This window comes from Lentinus tigrinus (genome assembly GCF_003813185.1).
Source record: "Lentinus tigrinus ALCF2SS1-7 unplaced genomic scaffold L226scaffold_35, whole genome shotgun sequence".
In the NCBI taxonomy this organism is placed as follows: Eukaryota; Fungi; Basidiomycota; class Agaricomycetes; order Polyporales; family Polyporaceae; genus Lentinus; species Lentinus tigrinus.
The window spans coordinates 29,943-31,037 of record NW_027137944.1 but is presented as its reverse complement, the minus strand read 5'-3'; the positions used below and the strand labels follow the sequence as shown (position 1 = coordinate 31,037).

Below are 1,095 nucleotides of genomic sequence, written 5' to 3'. Positions count from 1 at the left end.
CATCTGCTCTCCACCCTCTTCACCTCCGCCCTGCTCATCTCCGCCCTGCTCCTCCCCGCTTGCCTGCTCCTCTCCGCCCTGCCCATCTTCCGCCTGCTCCGCCTGCTCTGACTCCTCTGACTCCGACAGCTCGTACTCCTCCTCCGACCCACCCTCCGGGAGAGTGTCGAAGTACTGTTGCCAGGCCTCCACCCTGGAACTGGCCCAGCCCGCCTGTCGGATCTCGCGGCGGAGCGGCGCAATCGCCTCGCGCAGGAGCGCCACCTCCAGGACGGATCGGACCAACAGGTCCTTTCTGTCCAGCGCGCGGAGTTCCTCCTCCAGGGTCTGGGTCTGCTCCCGGAGCCGCCGCTCCTCGTGGTCGGTGGACGGCCCCTCGTCGGCCCACTGCAATGGCTGCAGGCCGGTCTTCTTCTTCTTGGGCGGCGGGGCCTCCGACTCCGGGGCGGGCCTCTTCTTCGTCGGCGGGGTTTCCGGTGCCGGGGCGGACTTCTCCTTCTCCTTCCCCTTTCCCTTCGATCGGGGTTTCGACGGGCCGGGCACGTTATCATCATTGTCGTCGTCGTCGTCGTTGACAATGATGGGCTCGACGCGGGGTTTCTTCTTCCCCTGTCGGGCCTCGGGCGGGGCTTCTCCGCCCTCGCACTTCTTCTGCTGCTGTTGGCAGGCGACGCACACCTTCGCGCAGTCGGAGTCGGTGTACCACAAGCACGAGGTGTTCTGCCCCGTGCACCCATGACAGGCCGCGCTGTAAAGAAGTCAGTTCCATTGGACCTCTGAACCCCGAACCCCGCTCCGACTTACATGGCAGCCATCTGCGGCCTCTTCTTCTCCTCCTCCTTCTTGCGCTTCCACTCCTCCTCCTTCTTGCGGGCCTTCTCCACCGCCTTCCGCGTCTCCTCCTCCAGCCTCCGCTTCTCCTCCTCCTCCTGCTCCCGCGCGATGCGGAGCTGCTCCGTCGCCCGTCGGATTTGCTCTTCGAGCGCGGCGGTGTCGTTCAGGGCCATGGGTAGTGGTGGTGGTGGTGGTAGATGGTGGTGGTAGAGGACGAAGGAGTTCCTAAAGATCTTCAACTCCGTCCGACTCTTTATATCC

The 1,095-nt window shown here is 64.8% G+C and overlaps 1 protein-coding gene across 1 annotated transcript in view; it reads right to left on the bottom strand.

Moving 5' to 3' along the window:
• The window catches only part of L226DRAFT_525742 (uncharacterized protein), a gene marked incomplete at both ends in the record, with an annotated part of 4,690 nt that extends 3,683 nt beyond the window's left edge, over nucleotides 1-1,007 (bottom strand). The window contains 2 exons of the mRNA XM_067678987.1: nucleotides 24-748; nucleotides 805-1,007. Coding sequence (XP_067531203.1) covers nucleotides 24-748; nucleotides 805-1,007 — 928 coding nt within the window. The remainder of the gene's footprint in view (nucleotides 1-23; nucleotides 749-804) is intronic.
• Nucleotides 1,008-1,095: the final 88 nt, after the last annotated feature.